Here is a 19892-nt window from a genome sequence, read left to right on the forward strand (position 1 = left end):
GGTGGGGAGGGGGAAGGGACGACAAGAAAAGTTCCCCTTTGCCTGTGCCGTCCACCCCCAATTCTCAGGAGGTGTCTTGGGAAGGTCTGCTGAGGCCCCAGCCCCTTCTCCCCGCCACACAAACGCCTCCCGGGCAGTGGCGGGACGGCGAAGGGGACAGATGGCCATGGGGCGTCCTGGCACCCGGTTGGTGCTAGGACCCAGGGTGGGACCAGCAGGCACTCGGCGCTGTAGCTTCGTTGCCTTCTATTTAAAGACTGCCCTGAGTCAGGAGAAGCGAGAGCTGCTGGGGATGACAGTTGCTTCAGGCAACCCTGGGGAGGACAGGGTCGGGGGTAAAAATCACCGGCGTGGGCCTGAGCTGGGAAGGGCATGGAGGGGTACCGCGGCGCCCAGTGCGACAGGGCCTCTGAGACCTCCTCCTTCGTAGAGGATGAAGAAGAAGAGGAAGAAGAGGAGGAGGAGGAAGAGGAAGAAGAGGAGGAGGCTGTGGACCCGGAGGAAGCAGAGGAGCTGACTAACAGGTACGGCCTCCCCGGGGACCCGCAGCCTCGGGGGCAGTGGGCAGCTTCATCCCAAAGCACAAGCCCCAGGGGGATGCCGGGATCGGGGCCCGGTGCTGTTTTTAGTGCCTTTCCCCCTTCCCTTCCCTTCCCCATTTGCTGCAGATAAAGAGTGTGTGTGTGGGGCCGGGGGTGTCTGCTAACGGGGGGTGTTTCGGGTGGGTTTGGCTGTAATTAAGTTTTGTGCAATAAGCGCCTGCCCTGAGTTCCCTGGAAGCTTTTCTATTTAAAGATCCTCTGCCGTGCCAGCTCAAGTGGCATCTCCCTCCGCTCCTCCCTCTCTGGCAGACTCCTTGTCACATATCGATCTGAAATGCGCTGCAGATTTGCTTGTCAGGGAGAAAAATGGTCAAAGATTATAACGGCGCCTAGAAACGTGCTCCTTTGTGCGGCCCTTTCTCCCTTCCCGCTTCTCCCTCCCTCTTCAGTGTCTTCTTCCCCCAAAAAAGGGAAAACTTGTTGTACGTGCTCGCCACTGCCCGTCACGATTTGCGTGGCTGATTTTTGGGGTGCAATGGGGAATGTTTTGTCACTTTGATTATTATTTTTCTTTTTATTTTGTTTTTTTCCCTTAATAACTCTTGCACAGGAAGTTTGTTGTCCTAACACTGCGCTCCTACCGCCAGGAAAACAAGGATCAGGAGAGTGTGCCGGTGCCCAGCACCCGGCCCTGGTCCTGCGCAGGATGTGGAGGTGGCTGCAATCTGACCCACACAGACGGGCTACCCCAGCACTGCCAGCACTGGCCCTTCCAAAAGAGACCCGAGAGTCCACCCAGCACGTATTGGGTCGCGAGATTTCTCCCTTGTCTTGAGTAAAGCCTATCTGTTTTAGGGGGATACTATAGGAAGAAGTTTAAGGTATTTCCAGAAACCAGCTTCTTAAGAAAATTGGGTCATGCAGTTCCTAAAACCGCAGTGCTGTGGGGCCGTCCTGCGTTTACAGACCGCACTGGGTGTATCGTGGCTCAACGCGCTTTCTGACATTCCTGGTGGTCACTGGGAGAAAAAAGATGGCAGAAGAGAGGTGGGGAGGCAGGAATGAAAGTCAAACAGGGAAACGTAGCCCAGGACTGCAGGAAGAGCCCCTTGCCAGGGGGAATGGAGAGCTGGTTTTCCAAAAAAGTGGGGGGACAGCCCCTGGTGTGCAATGCAGCTTTTCTCCGGAGGAAGGTGTTGACTCTTCAGTCCTGTACAGGCAGAGAGAGGGCTTACGTGCTGGTAGACACGGCTTGCACATGGGTGCAACCCTACGAGAAAACCAGCTGAGGTCGGTGGCGTGGAGCTACTCACTGCGGACAGCTAAAACACAGCTGACCGGGTATTTTTTAGTGCATTCTGCAGTTAAGTGGCTAATAATAAAACTCAAATTGCAAAAACGTAAGCGGGGATGGCTAACTTTTCCCTTAAAGGGAGGGAAGTCTGTGGAGCCTTGCAGTTATTCACTGCCGGGGCTGGGAGGACGGCTTCTCCATGGGTGCCCATTAGCAGCTCGCCGCAGCTGGGTCCGGATGCTGGCTGGCAGCCTCCGCAAGGCAAACTCAGGCACTACCTCTCTCTGCTTAATTAAATCACAGCAACCATTCCCTTTAGCTCTCCGTTACATTAAGAATTGTAGAGTTCGCCTCTACGTTTAACCACCTTACGTGTAAGAGAGGTCAGGGTCTAACAGAGAGGTTTCTAACAGCTGTGCTCAGTGGTAACTGAGTATATTTAAATCCATTTGATTAGTTTCATTAGGCTGCAGGAGAGGTTAAATTTGGGGGTTGGCACAGATATGGCAACTGTACCAAGCACTCAGCAATAGCTTAGTAAAGTTAAATAAAACTGATTCTCTAACTGCTTAAATTTTTGTAGTTGCAAATGTCAGCGTGGTTGTTGAGCTTACGGCCTTCTCCTGTGTGGAGTGCCAGGACACAGCTCCTGGGAGGTGCCAGCTAAGCAAGAGCAGCTGGGCTGAGCCCCTGAGACAGACTTATTCAGACTGTCAACTAATTATTTGTTGACAAACAGGTTTTGAAGCCCCTGTGGCAGAACCGATTTTTTTGAATTTACTATTATTTTTTTTTATGCTTTGAAAATGTAGCTTAGATGAGATGTAACCAATATGCGAACTTGGCTGAAGACAGCCTGTCCTGGACCCTGCCGTCATGGATTTATTTTTAACAACCCCAAGCTCTCTGCTGCCTTTGTCTTCCTCCTCTGCACACAGTTCAACAGCACCTGGTTGTGCGACATGGCAGTCAGAAGGAAATTCCCCGTTGGCTCCTCTTTCCACCTTTCCAGCATGCTAAATATCCTCATTCCTGTTTTATAGGAGAGTTACGCAGCGAGATGTCTGGCCTAAGGTCAGCGAGTGCTCATGTGACAGAGGCAGAGGAGCCCCGGTGTTCCCCCAGGACACTGACCCCCGAGCCCCTGCCGACCCGCTCCGCTCCCACAGCAGTCCCTGTGCAGCAGCCGCAGGGAATAAAACCCCAAAAGAGCTTATGGCTTGCCCCAAAATGATGATGCATGCACGCCAAAAAGCAGAGAAGCTTGGGGTTTACATCTTTATTGCCCTTTTTGATGTAATCTTTAAAAAATTTGCTTTCCTAAAACAGGTGTTTATGCAAGTAGTGAGACTAACACCTGGCATCAGAACCTATTATAAAGGTGGGATAAGACATCATATCCTTGTCAGCATAAATAACCTGCTCATCTTCAGAAGGTTTATACACTATTTTCTTGTCTTTGGGCATTTTACTGTCTGAGAAAGACAGATCACGGCAGATGTCTTTTGTTTCTAGCTCCATGTAGGATTAATCACCTAAACAGGGAAAATATTTTGAAAGCATAGATTGTGTGTTTTAAGACAAACATGGGTATGAAGTTAATAGGTTTAAATTTTTGTATTGATAAGGGTGAGATTAAAGCCTAGCTATAAGGTAGTTTACTGGTTGACTGTTTGACATACCCACTGGACTGTCTGAGTCTCTAACAACTGCGCGATGGGCGGGCAGCTCTGACACGGTCCTGTCTCTTGGACCGTTCCCAGATTATTTCCTTTTGCAGTGGGCGGGTGTCTGGATGTCTCTGTGTGCAGGACTTGACTTACCTAAAAATGGCTCTGCAGCCAATTTACGTGTGTTTCCAGGTAGCTGGTTTGCCTGGAATGGGTATGGGGCTGACGTTATCTATTCATTTAGTGACAAGCTAAGAGCTGTAAAAGGGGAGAAAGCCCTGGAGTTCGGGAAATGTTTTTAGTTTTGGTTTGTTTGTTTGTTTTTTTTAAATGAAGCAGGCCTTCCACAAGAAGATCAGAGACCTGGAAGCTCCAGAGCTAAGTCTAGCTTAGGATGAGTGGTGAAAAGGATGAAAGGGGAAGCAAAGCGGAGCAGGGGGCTGCTCGCCCATGGGGGAAGATGCAGTGTCTAGGAGCGCAAAGGAGTGGAACAATGGCAAATGGGAAGGTGGAAATGGGGGCACTGGGGATTTGTCTTCCCAAGGAAAAGATTGCCATGCTCTCTCCAAAGCAAGAAAGACAGACAGGGGGAAATGATGCATGGTTTTAGTTTCGTAGATGGGGCAGTGCCTGCCTGGGGCCAGGGCAGAAGGTGGTGTCAGGGCCGTTTGTCTGCCGCTGGCTGCAGGGGGAGGTGAGAGCGGTGGGAAGCTGGGGCTTTCCATCATCCTCTGTGGTGGGGCAGAGGCTTGGGCTACTGGCACCGAGAGCAGCTGAACGGGGTGAAGTGTGGAGGCAGAGGCGTTGGTGCGGCTGGTGAACCCATCCCGCACCCCGGCCCCCGCCGGCAGCTGCAGCTGGGAAATACACCTCGCTCCGTGTCTGGTTTCTCTCCAGCCTTCTAGATGACATTAACCGAGTCTTTGACAGAGGTCTAGATTACTGTTTGGATCTAAAATAACACACAGACTTTGAGAAGTTCCCTGTTAGGTCTCAACAAAGTGTTTAAATCACTGTGTAAAGGAGGTCTCCCACCCAGACCAAAGGGTTTGTTGGATACCCGGGCTCCCTCCACGACCTGTATGGTGGAGAATCCAGAATGCAGGAGCAAGGCAGACCTCGGGGGTGCTGTGGTGTCTCAAGCAGCGTGTGAAGCTGTGACTGGCATCACCACCAGGCCACACCATGACCTGATGTCTGGAAAAGGGACCAGCAGCACCACGTCGAGTTGTGTCACTTCCTGGGCGTTTGCAAGCGTTGAGGATGGAAAAAAATGTCTGAGACTAGCCCAGCTCCCGGCTCCCAGCTACACTTAATAAAAATCAGCTTTGTATCAGTGCAAGCAGCAGTCTTGCTGCTTTTACATAGTTATTCGTTTCAATTTGGACAGACGCATGAGCCACTGTGTTGCCAAAAGGGGCATCATTGACACTGAAGGAAGTTAGCAGTAGGTTAGCAATTGAAAGCCTGGGTTTGAAATAGTGGCTTTCTGTAGCTTCTAATTCTTTCACCCTGAAGAAGGAGACAGATGAGCTTTAGCCCTGGGAAGTGCAGAGCAACAGGCAGAGACCTCGCTGAGCATACCGATTGCTGCAGGGGAAAGGGGCAGCATGGTAAAGGCAGAAGCTACAGGAATGCACAGAACGAAAACACGAACACAGAAAAATAAAATATTTCCTTCAAATGGGAAGGCAAGCTGGCCAGTAACAATTTCCATCTCCCCTGCCCTGAGCCCCTGCAGGGTTCAAGTAGGAGCCCTCAGGGGCTGAGATGTCTCCTCAGCGCAAGCCATTGCCACAGCTTGACATCTCGGTCATTTCATCTGGTCTGTTTTCGGCTTGTGAGGTGTTAGGCAGCAAACAGCAACAAGTTTTGCTGATGCCAGGAGTGACAAGGTCAGATGTGAGGTGGATGAAGGGAGGCTCTGGAGGATTTTAGAGAGCTGATGGGCTTGCTATACTTCTCTGTGACGGTGGCAGGGTAGCACAGGCAGACAGACCTCACCCAGTGTGTCTGAACACGACTGCTCCGGCATCTGGGGAGGTGTGGGAGTTCTGCCCTGTTTTGCGCGGGGTTTTATTTAATAACAGCAGGTAGGGCAGAAAAATTAGGTTTAAAAATATATGAGGGTGATTTAGAAGTTGAAAAACCTAAAAAAAATTAGTCATCTGTTATTTTGGACTGAAATAAGACCTGAAAGCTTCCTTATTATTATTGCTATTGATTTATTTTATTTTATTTTATTTTACTTTACCATACCCAAGTCAACCTAATGCCAAGCCATGAAACTGACAAAGGAAAAGGTAGCAGCAAAGTTGGCATAGATTTATTTGTTTTGCCTCTTCCTCCAACCTTACGGAGATAGCCTTGCTAGAGGGCACTACACCAGCTACACCAGATAGTCAGCTGTACATCCTGCGTTTTGTATCTGTTTGATGGCCAGTTTTATTGGGTTTTCTTTGGCTAAGATGTCATTATTTAGTATTGCATTGTCTCGCTTTGAATTGTGGGCTTTAGTTCAAGCTGTCCGGCTAGTCCTGGTCTCCAGGCCAGCTCAGTCACCACAACTGGCTTTAAGCCCTATAACGGGACTTTGATAGCATGTTGTCCCACCACTGCCTGGTCAGGCTGTTGTCCCACAGGGTGACTTCAGTTTTCAGTTAGCACCAAGGACATCAGGGCTGAGATGGTCTGTGCATCGGTCTGCATAGACCTCAGCATGGCCCAGCCCCGCACAGGCCTTCTTGTTCTGTGCTCTGGAGAGAAAATTCATGTAAAGGGAAGGCCAGCACTGCTAGAATCAGGATTACCTTTTTCTTTCTGATAGGAACTGAGCAGTTTTGCTGAGTGCCCTTTACCAAAACTTTACGGTTTGGAGAGTTTTCTTGATGGCGCGATTATGGCTGTCCTCAGGATTTCCGTGTCTCCTCCTTCAAAGACCTCTGCCTTTTGCCAGGTGCTTGGCACCCTCCAGAGCAATGCCGACTGCTCCTCAGGGGTGTCCCCCTGCCTCTGCAGCCTGCAGGCATCTCTAGCACCCGGGTGGTGCTGAGCCGCAGCCTGTGGCAGTGGGTCAGATGGGTTCTGCTTCTCCGATCCCATGGTCAGGAGCCATCTTTCTTCACTCTTGCTGAAGAAGTGCTTTATCTTAATCACCTGGAAAGTGACCCTTCCCTCTGTTCAGTGGAAGTAAGACCTTGTGTGGCCATAGGTTTGCATCCTTCCATGGGAGGTACAGAGACTTCACCACTTCTCCTGCTCTACTGAAGCCTCTGCCTTTGCCAGCAGATACTCTGCCTTTCTTTCCATCAGCTACTAACATGACTTCCCTAAATGAAGTACTGTCTACTCAACAAATATTGGGGTTGAGTGTTTTGATTACGGCTTCTATGGTTTTTTTGGACTAACTATTGCAGCCTTAAAAATACTTTTTTAAAAAAGTAACATATGTCTTTTAGTTGCCCTTGCTATTCTTTACACTCTTATTTCTAAGATTTTTTAAAGTTTTTTTTTAATCTGAGAGAGATTTGATTGTAGCATATGATGGTGTACTGATTACATATCATAAGGTTTAAAATCAGCTTTATAAAACATTGTTATTTCGTTTGGTGAGGGCTCAGTATATTTTTATTTTGAATGTGTTCCAAATTACTTTTTTAAATATGTAGAGTGCTTAGAGGATGAAGCATATGAAAGTACAGTAACAAACTAGCGGATAGATTCCCTACTCCTTTGAGCATTTTGTAATCATTTACACTTGGGCAAAACAAGTGCGGGTGCTATTAAAACACTGACAGTATCTTATAAGTGTTTAATGCAAGGTTTAAATTATACTGTGAGATAACCATGCACTGGAGAATCACCCCAGAATCAGCTCAATCTCACACTGGCAAAACAAGGTCAGATCAGATACTGTTTTTCCTGCATTGTCAAGAGCATTTAAACACCTCCCCTTCATTGAACTAAACTTGCAACATGCAGCTTTACAAAAATTTATCTAAAATACATTTGTCAGATAAAATATGACTTTGCTTATGCTTGTGTTTCAAAATTTATGCACATGCAGTATTTTTAAAACTCTGGAAACTATTTTTGCTTTAATGAAAAAATTTAGATTTAATTGCAATAATTTCATTTGTTGTGTGTTTTTACAGATATTTTTCTTTTGTTCTTCTTGTTTTTAGTTTAAAAGATCTTATCCAAAGTGAAGATGTGAAACCCAAGCTGCAATACATCATGAATAACCCTTCCTTTTCTATGGTAACCGTTCAAAGCGAAGACAGTGGGATAACCTGGGAAACCAGCTCGAGCAGGTGTTCTACTCCCTGGGCCTCAGAAACAAGCACAACTTCTGATCTTTACAGTATGGAAAGTTCACCGGTAGGTTCTCCTCCAGGAAAAGTCATCTTTATTATGGATGAAGGTAAGATTATTCGGAAGAGGAAGCGCAAAGCTTCAAATAGGGTGCCGATGGCTACAAGTCTGAAGGGAGGCCAGGGCAATAAAAAACGTGACTCTTCTGGAATGCAGAGGCAAGAACAAAGAACCGTTTTAGGAGATGTGCAGGCCTCTGTGTTGAATGTTGAACAGGTCGAAGCGCAAGACACAGATGAGGAAATGCTGGACGACAAAGAAGATCTAGAAAACGTCACAGAAGAGCCAGTAAAACGTGCTCCAATAAGATCAATATTTAGAGAAAGCAGACTGAGAAAAGTAGGGCCGATCCTTGGAGGACCAGTACAAGCTAGAATCCAGCTGTTCAACTCAATTTTTGGAGGGACTGAACCAGCCCCTGAAACATTGGAGAAAAGCAGAATACAGAGAAGCAGCTCAGTTTCAGGAGATTCTGAACAGTTACTTGAAACATCAGTAAAAGACAGATTGCAGAAGTTCCGTTCATTTTCAGAAGCAGCACGTTCAAAAACTTTCCAGAGAGCAAGAAGTAGAAATCTTGAAACACCATCGGAGAGAAGAAGGGAGCAAAGACAACAATCCACAGCACGAGCAAATCAAAGCTATTCTTCACCAACAACACCTCTTGAAAAACAGCTTACTAATAAAGGTGATGTTTTATCTGAAAATGTTAAACCCATTAAAATGAAAGATAAACCAAGCAGATTTTCAAGCTTTGGTGCAGAAACAACTCTTCAACATGAAGAAAGAAAAGACAGACAGTCTCTTTCGGGGACTCCAAATCAGGTATCAGGACATTCACTGAAGTCCTGCCCTCCTGAAGAAGCCAGCAAGCAGCAAAGTTATTCACCTGCAGCCAAAACATCAGTAACAGAGCAAACAGTCTCCGTTTCATCAGAGTCTGATGATGAATCAGAGAAACAAGTGTTGCTACCCTCAGCTGAAAATGCAAACAAGAAACCAGACCAATCCCTGCTGACAGCATCAGATCATCTGGACAAACCGAAGGAGCAGGAAATTCAGCCCAGCTCTGCACCACAATCTATATCAGGAGATTTTGTTAGTGAATTAGATAGCGAAGGTACCCAACCTATTTTGCCTACGGCATCCATGTCAGAACATCCTGAGAGAGAAGCACAGAAGTCAGCAGTTGAGTCTTACTTACCTAGTGCTCCATCAGCTAAACCCAAATACTCCACACTGTCTGAAACAAGACAGGAGGATATTATTCCTCGGTCATCAGAAACTGCACAACCTGAGTCTGAACATGTGCTTCTACCACATTCTGTAGATGAAACAGAGAAGCAAGAGACTGAGTGTCACTCATCAACGAGTGCACTGTCAGAAAATGAGCCTTCAGATCTATTGTATTCTGCTAAAAAAACAGAGGGTCAAAAGACCCCACCACCAGAAACCCAAAATGTTCACTCAGAGAAGAAAACAAAGTCTGAACACCACTTTTCCTCCTCCCTTCAGGAAACAGAGGAGCAAGGAATTCAGCTAAATTCACCCATTCCTGAAAAGATAGATTCTAAGTATTTTGGCATTTCATATCCTATTAGCACAGAAACAGAGGTAACTCAGAAAACTTCAGCTATGAATAAAGCAGTAGATTTGGATCACCCTGACTTTTCTGTTGAAAAAACCAAGCAAGCAGAGAGTGCACAAATGGAGACGGAGCATCCAGATTTCTCATATTCCAGTAAAGAAATTGGGGAATCAGAGAGAACACAGACGGAGACAGAGCATCCAGACTTCTCATTTTCCAAGGAAGAAACAGAGGAATTGGAGGGTGCACAGATGGAGATGGAGCATCCAGACCTTTCTTTTTCCAAGGAAGAAATGGAGGAACCAGAAAGTGCACAGCTGGAGATGGAACGTCCAGACTTTTCTTTTTCCAGGGGAGAAATGGAGGAACCAGACAGTGCACAACTGGAGACAGAACATCCAGATTTCTCATATGCCAGGGAAGAAGTGGAGAAATTGGAGGGTACACAACTGGAGACCAAGCATCCAGGTTTCTCATATTCCAGGGTAGAAACAGAAGAATTGGAGAGTGAAAAACTGGAGACAGAATATCCAGAATTGTTTTTTTCCACAAAAGAAAGAGAGGAATTGGAGAGTGCCCAACTGGAGACAGAGACAGATTTCTTGTATTCCATGGAAGAAACAGAAGAATCAGAGAGTGCACAGCTGGAGATGGAGCATCCAGACTTTTCTTTTTCTAGGGAAGAAATGGAGGAATCAGCGAGTGCACAGCTGGAGATGGAGCATCCAGACTTTTCTTTTTCTAGGGAAGAAATGGAGGAATCAGAGAGCGCACAGCTGGTGACAGAACATCCAGATTTCTCATATTCCAGCAAAGAAATTGGAGAATCAGAAAGTGTACAACTGAAGATGGAGCACCCAGATTTTTCATATTCCAGAGGAGAAACAGTAGAATCAGAGAGTGCACAGCTGGAGACAGAGCAGCCAGATTTTTCTTTTTCTAGGGAAGAAATGGAGGAATTGGAGAGTGTTCAACTGGAGACAGAGCAGCCAGATTTCTCATATTCCATGGAAGAAGCAGAGAAATCAGAGAGTACACAACTGGAGAAAGAGCATCCAGAATTTTTTTCCAAGGAAGAAACAGAAGAATCAGAAAGTGCACAGCTGGAGATGAAACATCCAGATTTCTCATATTGCAGCAAAGAAATTGGAGAATCAGAAAGTGAACAACTGAAGATGGAGCACCCAGATTTCTCCTATTCCAGAGGAGAAACAGTAGAATCAGAGAGTGCACAGCTGGAGACAGAGCAGCCAGACTTTTCTTTTTCCAGGGAAGAAATGGAGGAATCAGAAAGTGCAACGCAGGAGACAGAGCATCCAGATTTCTCATATTCCAGCAAAGAAATTGGAGAATCAGAAAGTGAACAACTGCAGATGGAGCACCCAGATTTCTTGTATTCCAGAGAAGAAACAGTAGAATCAGAGTGTGCACAGCTAGAAGATCAGGAGTTTTTATTTTCCAGGAAAGAAACAGAAAAACAAAAATCTGTTCCTTTTGAACAGACAGAGTCTTACTTCCCTGAAGAAGCAGAGCAAGAAGAAACAGCACAGCTTGCAGAGATACCTTCAAATTTATCATGTTTGACGGAAGAAGTAGAGAAAGAAAACACTAAGGAACTCCAGTTGGTACATCCAGATACATTTGATTCCACCAGAAGATCAGAGACACAGCAAACTGGGTCTCTGGAAACAGCACATTCAGGTGTACCATATCGCATGAATAAAGAAAATCAGCAAGAATTGGCACAAGCAGATTTGGACAATTCCCTTATGTCATATTTTGTTAACAAAGGAGAACAGCCACAGCCTATACAGGAGGGTTCACAGCCTGGAGGTAAGCTGTATTCCCATGCCAAGGGAGTGCAAGGCGAAACTACTCAACTGCAGTCAGAGCATCCAGTTTTGTCATATTCTACTGGAAAAGAACAGCAACACAAAGCCTCACAGCCGAGGGCAGAACGGCCAGAGACATCATGTTCCAGGGGCAGAACAGAACAACAAGAAATATTGCAACCAAAGTTTGAACAAGCAGATTTACCATATTCCCAGGGAGAAACAGCACAAGAAGCTGTACAAAGAGATTTAGAAGGTCCAGAGTCATCAGGTTTCATTAGTGAAGAGCAACATGAAAATGTACAACTAGCTGCAGAAAATAGAGATTTCTCATTTACCACTGGAGAAGTAATGCCAGAAGGAGTGGAATCAGGATCTTTGGGGTCATCACATTCAATCGACAGAGCAAAGCCCTGGGAAATGGCACAAGTGGAGCAGGAGCAGTCACTTCCATCCTGTTCCACTGCTGGTGGTCAGCAACAGGAAACACCACCACTCAGTGTGGCCCAGCCAAATATATCATATTCCTTCAGCAGAATGGAACAACAAGATATAGTAGAAAGAGAGCTGGAAGAGCAGGAAACAGCCCAACAAAAAGCTATGCTAATGGAAATGGAGTATTCAGATTTGTCAGAAACCCTGGGGAAAGAAGAGCCTCAAGTCATAGATCAAATTAATTTGGCACAGCAAGGAACAGTTCAACCAGAGTTGGTGCATCCATCTGTGTCATATTCTGTCAGTGAAAAAATGCAAGAAGAAATGCAAACAGAGACAGCATATCCAGAACCGCCATTCTATGTAAGTACAGAAATGCAGGAAGAAATGACTCAATACAAATCAGAGCAACCATTTCTTTCAAGTTTTACTGGCAAAACAGAGCAACAAGAAACTGTACATCCAGAGCTAGGGCAAACATTTTTGCCATCTTCCAGTGGAAAAGAAGCTCCACTGGAAATGGAAGTGAGTTCAGAATATCCAGATTTGTCATATTCCATTCATGAAGCTGAACAACCAAAAAAGTTGAAACATCCAACCTTACCATTTCGTTTGAAGGAACAAGAAACTGCACCACTGGTAATGGGACATCCAGATTTTTCATGTGACAGTGGTGAAGCAAAACTAGACAACACTGTAGAGCAGGAGTCAGGACATCCAGAACTCTCATACTCCATGGAAGAAACAGAAGGAAAATCAGAACATTTGGATTCACCAGAAGCCCTGGGTGCAGCAGCACAAGATGAAAGTATGGAAGCGGAATCTAAATACTCAAACTTGACATGTTCTGATAGCCAAAAAAACCAGGAAGGAACTTCACAATTGGATTCCAAATATCCAGATTTATCATTTGCCTTTGGTAAAGCCAAAGAACAAGAACCTCAAGACTTTGAGTCTAAATATCAAGAATTGCCTAAAATGGCCAGAAAAAGAGCTTCTCCACCAACTGCACAAATAGAGTCAAAACATCCAAATTTGACATATTCCCTTCACAAAGCAAATGAACCGGAAATTGCACCATGGGAAATGAAGCATCCTGATTTGCCACATTGCACTGATGGGACAAACCAAAAAGTAGTATTGTTGGATCAGAAACACAGAAAAATTTCTGTTGGCAGAGAAAAGCAGCAGAAAACCACAAAACAGCAGTTAGAACAAGAAAAGTTATTACATTCTCCTGCTAAAACAGAGCAATTAAAACATGCCCAGAGGGACTTGGAAGAATCAGATTTATCATTTTCCATTGACAGGGGGGATGATAAAATGGCCCCACCAGAGGCAGGCCATGCTGATGTGATATATCCTCTGGACATCACAGAGGTGCGACAAGTACAACAAGAATCAGAACAAACAGGTTTAACTTACCCCTTTGGAAAAGCAGAACAGGAAACAGTTCATCCAGAAGTGGAAATTCCACATCTGGCCCATTCTGTGGGTACATCAGAAGAAGAAGAAACGGCAGAACCAGAGCAGGGACATCCTGCCTTGCCTTATTCCACTTCCAAAGCAGGAGGACTGCAGACTGCACAGCTGAAATCTGAACACCCTGGTCTAGCACGTTGCCTTGACACAGTGCAAGAAACGACCCAGCTGGGGTTGGAGGTTCGTGACAAAACAGAGCAACTCCCGCCTGCCCAGCCAGAGCTGGGCCACACAAACGTGGCATCCCCTGCCGACAAAGTGGAGCAGCGAGGGATGGAGCACACAGCCTCGGGATGCCCTGGTGAGGGACAGTCTGTCAGCAGAGCAGAGCATCCCCAAGCTGCAAAAGAGAAACTAGGATCTCCAGATGCGTCATTTCATAGCGGAAAAGCGGAGCAAAGAGAAATGACAAGAACAGAGCCAAAGCATCCTGATTTATCATATTCCATTGATAAAATACAGACACAAGAAGCTACACAACTGGTGTTAGGAAAACAAGATCTATCATCTTGGCCTGGCAAAACAAAACGAGCACAAACTGCTGAAGAGGAGCATCCAGGCTTCCTATACTCCTTCAAAAAAGCCGCACAAGAAGAGAAAGCACAGCCAGCATTGGGACATTCACAGTTATCTTACTCTGTTAGTGAGGCAGAACAAGAAACTGCACATGCAAAATCAAACTGTTCAGATTTATCTGCTGGCAGATTAGAACACCATGAAATCGTACAACCAGAGGCAGAACTAATGGATTTATCATGTCCAATTGGTGAAAAACAGCAACCTCAAATGGCTGAAGTGGATTCGGAGTATCCAGATTTATTGCATTCCACTGGCACAGTACAGCGACAAGAAAAGATTCAACCAGAGCAGGAAAAGCCAGGTGATTTTTCATCATCTCTCAGCAAAGAAGAGCAACGGGAAGGTGCAGGAATGCAGGCAGAGCACCCTGAGCTGCAGTGCTCTATGGGGAAAACAGAAGAACTGCAATATTCCCAAGCAAGATCAGAATATGCAGATTTGTCATTCTCTGTTGGCACAGCAGAACCTCATAAAACAACACAGCCAGAGTTGAAAGAACACGATTTGTTGCATTCTTTTGTCAAAACAAAGCCATCATGGGCTGCCCCACTGGAGTCTGAACATCCAGACGTCTCGGATGCCATGGGCAAAGTACCGCACTCTGATTTCTCCTCTTCTCTTGGTGAAGAAAAACAAAGTGCACAAATGGAGGTCAAACAGGAGAGGGGAAGCTACACATCACACCCAGAGGAAACAGTCCAACTGAAACTGGAACAGCCAACATTGTCAAGTCCTCGTGGCACAGCAGAGCAATCAAATAGGGCTCCACTGGAAGGGGAATTCCCAGACTTCTTGTATTCCTCTGGCAGAAAAGACCAACAAGAAATGACAAAACAAGAGCTGGAGCATTCAGTTTTATCATATTTCACTGATAAAACACAGCAACGAGAAATCACACAACTTGCGTTAGGGCAACCAGATTTATCACCTTGCCCTGGGGAGACAGAGCAACCACAGACTGTTCAAGCGGAAGCAGAGCATCAGGACGTACTGCATTTCACTGGCAAAACAGAACAGCAAGGAACAGCACAAGCAGAGGCTGGGCATCCAGATTTGTCATATTCCAGTGACAAAGCAGAGCAGCTACCAGCTACACAATGGAAATCAGAGCAGCCTGTAACACCCCATCCCATTGGGAAAATGGAGCAACAAGGAATGGCACATCCAGAGCGGGAACTTCCCAGTTTATCATATTCCATTTGCAAAACACTGTCAGAAGAAGCAACACAAATGGACTTAGGGCAACAAGACTTAAAATATGCCCTTGGTAAAGCAGATGAAATGCAAATAGTGCAAGGTGAACTGGAACATACAGGTTCGTTGTATTCATCTGGCAAAAGAGAACAAGAAATGGTATTGCCAGAGTTGCGACATCCGCAGCTATCTTATCCTGTTAGAGAAATAGAAGAGGAAGGTACACAGCAGAAATCAAACTATCCAGATTTATCACATTCTGTTGGTCAACAAGACCACCATGCAATTGAACACCCAGAGGTGGAAGAAATGGATTTATCCTATGGAAAACCAGAGCACTCACAACCTGCCTTAGAAGGAGTGCAACAGCCAGAGCTTTTGGAGTCCTTTGGTAAACTAGAGGAAATGCGAATGGCCCAGCCTGGCTTTTTGCACTCCCTTGGTGAAGAAAAGCAGAAACCAGCTTCACAGTTAGATTTAGTGCAACCAGGTTTATCACATTTGCTTAGCAAAACAGAAAAACAGGAAGCTGCACAAGCAGGGTTTGTGCCTTCTGGTTTTTCATATTCCACAGGAAAAGCAGAGCAGTTGCAACAGGAACAACTGAAATCAAAATGTCCAGATATGTCATATTCTCTTGTCAAGGCAGAGATTCATGGAATGAAACCACCAGATTTATTGTACTCCTATGGCAAAGCAGAGCAACCACAGACTGCCCAGGTGGAGCATTCAGAGACAGAAACAGAGCAGAGGGATGGAGTCCAACCTGAACTTCAGTGCATTAATTTGCAGTCCTCTGTTGTGGAAACAAAGCAACCAGAAACACCTTCTCTATCATATACCTTTGGCACGACTGAGGAGCAGGGAACTGCACAACCGGACTTTGAACAATCAAATTTATTAAGTCCTACTGACAAAGCAGAAAAGCATGAAATGGCCCCATGGAGAGCACGACAGTCAGAGAAACGAGACCCTGGGGCTACTTCATTTCTAACTGCTCATCTGGAAACTGAACAACGGGATTTATCCTTTCCCACTGAGGAAGCAGAGAGCCAAAAAATTCAACTGTATTCATCTCTTACTGAACAAACAGTCTCTGTGCCTTTGGGTGTTTCACATTCTGTCTCTGAAACAAAACTAGAAGGAAGACCTAAGTCTTCACCTGTAACTGGAGGCCTGTCCCCCAAGCACTTAGGTTTATCTCACACACGCTGTAAAACAGAGCAGTCAGAAACTGCCCAGCCTGAGTCAGGTTTCTTCTTTGCAAGAAACGAAGCAGAGAATACAAAAAATATTCTACATTTGCCTGTGGCTGCACAGTCAGAGGCTGAACATGTAATTTTACCTGAAACTGAGAGAGAGCAGACTCCACATTACTTCCACACAGCTACGCGATTAGAATCTGAACAATTAAATTTATCATATTCTACAGATAAAGCAGAAACACGAGAAAGTCAAGGTTATTTAACTGTACCTTCAAAACTGGAGTCTGAGCCTTCAGTTCCATTTTATTCAGCTGATGAAACATGTCAGCAAGAAATTCCACCTTATGAAAAACCAGGTTCTGAGTATTTGGTTCCCACATGGTCCCTTGCTGAGCAAGAAAAGCAAAGCATACGGCCACTTATTTCCCATTCTGCACAATCAGAGAGTAAACATGTAATTCCACCACATGATGGAAAAGAATTGCAAAAACTTCATCTCTATTCACCTAAAACAGCAAGCTTGAAGACAGTGCAGTTGGAGAGTACGTCTCTAAAGCACGCACAAGACCAAAACAAGCAAGAATCTCAGGATCGTTTGTTGGACACAAAATATTTGTCATCAGAGCAGCTGAGAAGTCCCCCTAAATTTGCTACTGAGCAGGATAAGCAAGAAATGCAACCTGGTGTGCCGACAGTGCCAAAGCTGGTGACCACAGAATCAAAGGTGACTGCTGTGGCAGGCCAGCAAGCAGTGTCATCAGGTTCATTTGTACCTTTTCATACATTACCTGAAAAGTCAGTGCCAGTGGCTTTCAGTGACGATGAAAAGAAACAGAATATTCCATCGTCTTTATCTGACGTAGTAGGCATGCTTGGAAAGCAATCTAATGTAGTTTCAGGCATTTATGTTGAAGGAGAGGATAGACATGAAATGCAACGATGTTTGGCAGACCAAAAGCAGACATCCTTAGAGCATCTGGGAGCTGTTTCATCAGATCTTGTTTATGAAACTGTGACAGACAAAACTCAGCAGTATTCTGATGAACCTGGCAGCCTTTCTTCAGCAGAGATGAAATCTGTTATCTCTAGTTCTGATGAAAAGCAAAATCCAGATATTCCATCTTTTGGGCTAGCTAGCTGGCTGGTAGAAGAGGTGAAAGCTCGCTCAATTAGTCCAATAAGAGCTGCAGAAGTGGACAGGCAAGGAATCCATCCTTCTCCACCTGAATCTTCTGATTTTGGATCAAAACAATCCCCAGCTGGAAGTTCCATCGAACTTAGAGTTCATGGTGCTACAAAGAATAAAGGACATATGTTAAGAGTTTCTGATCCAGTGTCAAGTGAAATTTCCCACAGAATGTCCTCAGGCATTAGTCACAGAACGCAAAATTATGATTTGCCATCTCTGGTAGGAGATAATCAAGATCTAGACAAAGTTCCAGACCGTGAAACTAGCATCGGAGACTCTACAAAAATGGAAGAAATGCAACACATGGAGGCAAAGGAAGTGTCTGAAGTGCCTGAACATTACCTGAGAGGAGAAGAGGAAGAAATGGAACATGTGAGCACTGTAGAAAACAGACAGCATGCTCCAGAAACTACTGAACAAAAAGATCTATTTAATATAATTTCAGAAGGTTACGAAATACTCAATATTCATGCTCCTACACATATTTCTTCTGTTGATCAAGAAGAAAGTGAACACATGCCAGATAAACTAGAATACTTGGAAACAAGTCCTTCATTTAAAAGAAAATTAGCTGACGATGGCCATAGAGCCCTAGCTTCTGGAACAACCACAGAAATTTCAGAAAGTTCAATGTTAGGAAATCCTGCAAGCCATAAACTAAAAGAATTGGTCAAAAATGATGGTGTTGAGGAAACTGGAGAAACACAACAAGAAAATCCTATGTTGCCAGAAGACAATAATAACGCAGATCCTAATAATGGTATGGCCGATATGGATTATTTTGAAAAATATACATTGATTGATGATAAATCCCCAATTAAGCCACATTTTGAAAGAACAAGTTCATTATTTCCTGTGGCAGAAGATCCCAATGAACCTGTGGAAGAAGCCACGTCTTTTAAAGAAAACACTGAGGTAGATACTTTGGAAGAGGAGTTTTCCTTACTTGAGGACCTGGATGAAGTCTTTTATGGTACTGTGAAAGGAGAAAGCAAAATGCAGTCCTATGGAGATGCTCCAAACCCTTTACCTTTGCAGAAATCAATCGATATTAGCAGTAAAAAGGTTACAAATGTAGAAGATGAACGGAAGTCACCAGGGACCCCACTCTTTGATTCAGAAGAAGGGGTGCTAGAACGATCTCTGTTGTTCCCTACCACTGTTGCAGCAGTTAACCCAGAACTTCTAGAGGAGCCACCTGCTCTGTCATTTTTATACAAGGACCTCTATGCAGAAGCAACAGGAGAAAAGACAAAGGATGAGACTCCCTCTGATGAAGAAAGTGGTAATTCTAATGCATCTTTCCCTAGTAGAAATTCAGACACAGATGATGGAACAGGAATATATTTTGAAAAATACATTCTTAAAGATGAAATTCCAAGTAAGGCCTCAGGGCCTCAAAAGGATCAGATACCAGAGGATGAGTCCTTTAGTGGAGGAATTTCAGTTCAGAGTTCAGAGGATAAACGCAAGCAGAGGTCTGGTGATGTTCAATGTGTCAGAACTGAGGTTCTGACAGAAAGGGGTGTTGTGGAGAGAGAGAAAGTCCAGGTTGACAGTGACATTCAAGCAACAATTTGTAAACCAATGCATGCCATTCCTTTTGGAAGCAAAGTAATTCTTTCAGGTGCAAGAGCTGATATCGCTGAACAAAGAGAAGAAGAAAATGTACCTGTAGAAACAACTGAGGAGCTGCCAGAGCAATCAAGTCATCAAGTGTATAGTCAACCAGTGGATTATCAGGGAGCTGCATATCAACAAGCTGGTAATAAGCAGGAAGAACAGCATGACATAACAGCAGTTCCTCAAATGGAAAAATATGTCCCATATGTGAGGACTCCTGTTGAAGACAGTGAAGATGATCATTATACTCAGGAAAATCTTTCCTGTGTCCCTACCATTCAGCAAGTGGAGAAGCCACACTTGCAAGGAGAGCAGCAGCATCCTGATGTTTATGAAGATCTCGCTGAGTCAATGGACTATGATGTGATTACACAAGAAGAACTTTTGCAAGATGAAATATCATCTCAGTTAACACACGAGGAGCTGTTATTTGAAGACAGGGACTCTTTTGAGCATGCTGGTGATAGTTATGAATTTGTTAATGAGCCAGAGCAAAGGACACCCGTTGAGCTTGAAGATTCAGGCTTTGTGGTGATGTATCCTGAAAAATCAGCAGCAAACATTCCTCAAGTTGAGAGCCCACAAAGAGAACTGAAGAAAGCACAGACAGACACATACTGTTACCACTGCAAATGCCCAATATCTGCTATCGACAAGCTTTTTGGAGAACATAAAGACCATGAAGTCACAACACTAGATGATGCTGCAGCTAAGATGAAGGTAAGAATTAATTTGGGTAAGGGAAGGAGATACTGAGGCTAATTTCTCCAGACCTCCTGTGTTGTCAAGGGAGAGACTTCAGAGAGCAGTCCAGAGGCTAAATCACAGAAACTATAAAATAAAAACTATTCCTAAACACCTGTTAGAGATCTTGAAGGGAGGCTA

The 19892-nt window shown here is 44.8% G+C and overlaps 1 protein-coding gene across 1 annotated transcript in view; it reads left to right on the plus strand.

Moving 5' to 3' along the window:
* Positions 1 to 277: 277 nt before the first annotated feature.
* CMYA5 (cardiomyopathy associated 5) overlaps positions 278 to 19892 on the plus strand; it is a 48212-nt gene continuing 28597 nt past the window's right edge. Inside the window, exons 1-2 of the mRNA XM_054185497.1 lie at positions 278 to 524; positions 7691 to 19727. Of these exons, the coding sequence (XP_054041472.1) occupies positions 373 to 524; positions 7691 to 19727 (12189 nt within the window). The 5' untranslated portion in view covers positions 278 to 372. The remainder of the gene's footprint in view (positions 525 to 7690; positions 19728 to 19892) is intronic.

This window comes from Rissa tridactyla, chromosome Z, assembly GCF_028500815.1.
Source record: "Rissa tridactyla isolate bRisTri1 chromosome Z, bRisTri1.patW.cur.20221130, whole genome shotgun sequence".
NCBI lineage: Eukaryota > Metazoa > Chordata > Aves > Charadriiformes > Laridae > Rissa > Rissa tridactyla.